Source organism: Malus domestica, chromosome 08, assembly GCF_042453785.1.
Source record: "Malus domestica chromosome 08, GDT2T_hap1".
Taxonomy (NCBI): Eukaryota; Viridiplantae; Streptophyta; class Magnoliopsida; order Rosales; family Rosaceae; genus Malus; species Malus domestica.
The window spans coordinates 6,750,162-6,754,615 of NC_091668.1; the positions used below are offsets into that span (position 1 = coordinate 6,750,162).

The 4,454-nt window shown below is 35.4% G+C and overlaps 1 protein-coding gene across 1 annotated transcript; it reads right to left on the minus strand.

Annotated features, from left to right (window-relative positions):
* Positions 1 to 889: 889 nt before the first annotated feature.
* On the minus strand, positions 890 to 3,848 carry LOC103441051 (adenine phosphoribosyltransferase 1-like). Its single transcript, XM_008379747.4, has 7 exons — positions 3,496 to 3,848; positions 3,073 to 3,186; positions 2,753 to 2,863; positions 2,369 to 2,461; positions 1,427 to 1,576; positions 1,289 to 1,347; positions 890 to 1,176 (listed from the first exon to the last, which is right to left on the minus strand). The coding sequence occupies exons 1-7, from the start codon at positions 3,659 to 3,661 to the stop codon at positions 1,120 to 1,122; spliced, it is 750 nt and encodes a 249-aa protein (XP_008377969.2). The 5' UTR covers positions 3,662 to 3,848; the 3' UTR covers positions 890 to 1,119.
* Between the last annotated feature and the right edge of the window lie 606 nt (positions 3,849 to 4,454).

Consider the following 4,454-nt stretch of genomic DNA (forward strand, 5'->3'; position numbering starts at 1 on the left):
CGTGACCACACAATCAGGAGGGCATGGGAGGGCACGGGAACTTGGAGGGCAGACAATCCTCCTCCTTATTAGGTATGGTCCAATTTTATTTGATTATTGAATTAAGTCTGATGGCTCGTTGTCCACATCAGTTTATTGTTATAATTTTATCAAAACTACCCCTTAATGATTAGTAAAATAATTAATACTATTCCTTAATTTTAAACTGTCTTTTCACATATTAAACTTACTTGCATTGTGAATTAATAATAAATTAATAATTGATTATTTATCCTTAAAATAATTCCCTACTTGTAGAATTAGTTTTAAAGCATATCTCTTCTTCTATAACGCCGGTATACAATTTGTGCCGTGTTCTCCTCCCCTTCTTCAATCTCCTTCTTTCTTCTTTCAAGCTCTTATGATATCTTCGTCCTTTTTGAAATACAAGATCACAATTTCTTTTATTATTCTACTTGTATTATGGATTTATTTTATTTTATCTAACCATATATCACAAATTTTTTTATCTAAAAAAAAATTGTGTTATCTACCGGTACGATATGTTTTTGCTCATAGTGTATATGTAATTATGTATCACAGATCATTTTGCATTATCTATCTGTACAATAGGTTTTTTATTCAAAGTCTACCTCTATCATGGATTAATTAATACTATCTACCTACAGCACAATTTTTTTTTTTAATTTTTATCTACCTTGACAATGTTTCTTTTAATTTTTGATAAACTTATAAGATTTGTTGTAATGTGTTTTTAAAATGTTTTTAATTAGAAAATGGGTAGATAAAGGTATTTGAAGATTAAAATTCAAATTTAAAGAATTTAAATATTTTTTATTTTCAAGGAGCAAAACAGGCATAATAAAAAATCAAATAAAACTGGACCCAATTGGAAAACAGCTGAATTTTTTGGACATAAATCAAACTGAATAAACATTACCAGATTTATAAGTGAAAACAGAAAATCTACTTATTTCTGCATAGTACGTGGTACATACATCTACCAAGTTTGTTTAGCTCTTCAATCACCCAATGTAAACAAACCGATAATCAACCGTACGCCCCTGCTAACAATCAAGTTGCTTTTCTGAAAATCTGCAGCCCCAACAGAAACCACGGTCATGCGTCTCCGCTAACTAGAACAAACAATGGTTTCCCCGCCAATCGTTCCCGACCCTGAAACAAACCATATAAGCACATCAGTAGTGCATTAAATGTACCAAAAAATACAACGAAATCCAGATTCCGTCTTCGGCATCAACTAATCAAGGGTGTTTTAGTGTCATACCTTTAGTTCTGGTAATTCAATTACACAGGCACACTCAACGACATGCACTCCTACACGCTCTGCAATAAAAAGAGCAAACGTTTGGGTTGTGCAATGCCATAAGCATTTAGACAAAAAGTTTGTGGTTTGATAAACTACCAAGTAGCCTGATGGCAGCACCCAAGGTTCCCCCAGTTGCAATGAGGTCATCTATGATCAAGGCACGTTCACCTGCTTCTACAGCTCCCACGTGCATCTCCATAGTATCTGTTCCATACTCCAAAGAGTACTCTTCAGAAATAACCTTCCCTGCAGAACCATAAACATATTTAGATTGCATGCCATCTTGAGAATTAAATTTATTGAAAGCACATGATACTTGATGGGTGAATAAAATGTAAAATAATGTTAGCACACCCAGAACCACACTGTTTATGATTTCTTAACCAATTGGTGGTTAGGAAAAGCCCCAAGATACAATAACACTACTTACTCATGCAAACTTTCTGAAGGAATAAAGATATTTAACCCAGCACTCGTTATTTTTCGTTGGGATATTTTTAAAGCAACAGTGAGTTTTGGCATCTATGTATTTGCTATCGGATTAACTTTCACTCTTTCTACCATTTCCTATTCTAAAGTCACAACAGCAAAATTAGTATAATTAGACTGAAAATCATAATGTGAATGTCTGATTTTGACTTAATTTATGCGCCATGAGGGAATTAATCTTCTTGTATCATCAAGAGTGATGCAAAATCACAATTCAAGGGCAAAAACACTCATTCCTTGTACTCAGAATTTCCCAACATAACTGGGTATAGCACTATGTCTAACATCTGACTAAAAAAACTAGACTGTAATTGGATCAGTTAACATTTGCATTGTAACGAAAGATGTATAGATGATCAATCCATCCTGTGAGTAAAATAACATTCATGTTGTATTTAACGAGATGGGGTAAAAGGTAAATTATCCTAATTCTCCCAGTAAGCCAGTCACTAACCAATGATTCCCTCGAATCCCACATACGGAGAAACTTCTCAAAGCTCAAAATTTTATGCATTTTAAGAGGAAAAGAAAAAAGGTGTGATATATTACCAGGCAACTTCTTTGGTTTCCTCATGGGCACAAATTTTGCCCCAATGGCCAAGGCAATAGGAGGGCCAAATATAAACCCTCTAGCTTCAACACCTGCATTATGTCATAATAAAACTTCAGACCATAAAGATACCCCCAATGTTCAGTATATACAACTAAACAGCCACTAAATCAGTAAGAACGTCAGAATGCTGAAGACTATGCTCTGGATACAGTTTAATTCCAAAAACCGACTAAATTTGCAGATATATGAAATAATTATCCATAAAAGTTTATCTCATAAGTGACCAACATAGGTGGCGCGCAACTAAAATGCCGTTAAAATTTCGTGAAGAAACGAATTCAGGATAAACTGGCTAAAAGTGAGAGCATGTATTGAATTACCTGCAACAACAGAGATTTCTTTGTCCTTGTACCTCTCAACAAACAAATCAATGGTGTCCTTGAAAGCCTTGGTATCCAGGAGCAATGTAGTAATATCTTGGAACAAAATCCCTGCCATAAAAAGTCAAGCCAAGCACAACTCACAAAAACCTCCATTCGAGACCAGAAATCAAGTAAAACCCAAAATCACACACTACCCAAATGACAAATTGGACCCAACAGCAAGTAAAAAACCTCGAAAAACCGATCAAATCAAATCAAACCCAACAAAGAAAAAACACATTGTGTGTGTGTGTGTGTGTATTATATATATAATGTACCTGGCTTGGGGAAGTCTGGTATGACTCTGATAGCAGATGAAATTCTAGCAAGGCGAGGATCCTGACCGTCTTCTGCTGCCATTGCTTCAACTTTCAGCGCTTCACTCTTACTCACTAACCACACAAGGGAAAAAACAGAGGCTCAGAAGTTGTACAGTCACAATCTTGCACTTTTTTTGTTTTATATGAGAAAAATAAATAAAAATATCCACCAACCCATAAATTTTATTTTTCAGATGACCAAATTACCCATTGCTAGACAAAAAATGGAAAATTTCTGAAATTTCATTGAAATTACGATGCTTTAAAGCTTAGCGATCCATCCTTAATCACAACAAGACCGACAATTAACATGGAAAAATATACATTTTATAATTCATCGACAGATTCAGGGCTGAGGATTTGCAGGGTTTAGAACTTTACCAGAGCAGCGAGCGGGAGGGCGGGCGGATCGGTAATTTGGGAAACGAATGGAGGGCGGCGGGGCGGCGGAGGACGAAGTTCTAGCTGCGGGAGGGCGGAAGGCGACGGCGGGTGAGAAAGTGAAGGAATTTGACGAGAAAAGAAATGAGGTGCTTTGAAGCATCATAACAACACAGCAATGGGCCCGTCAACTCTCTCAGGTCAGAAACCGAAGGAGTGTCGCGGGCTATTCGGTTGCATTCCCAAATTTGACGCAAGTCCTACGGGCATTTTGGTATTAGGAGAAATGTTAAGGAGAGAAAATGAAATTTTCTATAAATTCTATGTTACTTCAGGTTTTTACATAATATTTTAGAAAGCCACTAGACCCACCACGTTATCTTATTTTTCCATCCACATTATATTTACACCCACTATAAAAATTAAAAAATTATAATGTTATTTTCTTACCCACTATTATTCCTAAAATAACCCTTATATATAATTAGATATCAGCTTTTCTCTTAAAAAAAGAAATATAAACAAATAATATTACTCTCTTCTAAAAGGCAGGAAAAAAAAAACCAAGGTCTTCTAGTCTTCAGTCTGATGTAGTTTGGTCGGGATTGAAAATGGAGAAGCTTACTCAAGTAAACAATCTCTCAAGTCGGAACCCTTGGAGTTTTTTTTTTTTTTTTAATTCTTCTGCAAGGAATCCAATAAACTATAAAGCCAAATGATCTCAATTGTAAACTTCCAATTAACAAGATTAGCCATTCTCCCAACAACTCTCTTCTCTAACCCTTTAACCACTCTCTACTGCCACATTCTTTCCTTTTCGACAACGAAAAAAGGTATGAAACTCTCCAGTCAAATGAATCACAAAAGAAATAATCCCGGTGAATTCAAATTAATACTTTAACTAAAAAATCAGGAAGTTACACCATCTCTCAAGCCCTAACCCTTGGGGGATTTTTTTT

Coding starts and splice junctions, on each gene's coding strand:
- LOC103441051 (XM_008379747.4), bottom strand. CDS start 3,661: ATGATGCTTCAAAGCACCTCATTTCTTTTCTCGTCAAATTCCTTCACT. Junction 3,187..3,495: donor CCCTCCCGCTCGCTGCTCTG/GTAAAGTTCTAA, acceptor TTGTGTGGTTAG/TGAGTAAGAGTGAAGCGCTG. Junction 1,177..1,288: donor TTGAATTACCAGAACTAAAG/GTATGACACTAA, acceptor GGTTTGTTTCAG/GGTCGGGAACGATTGGCGGG.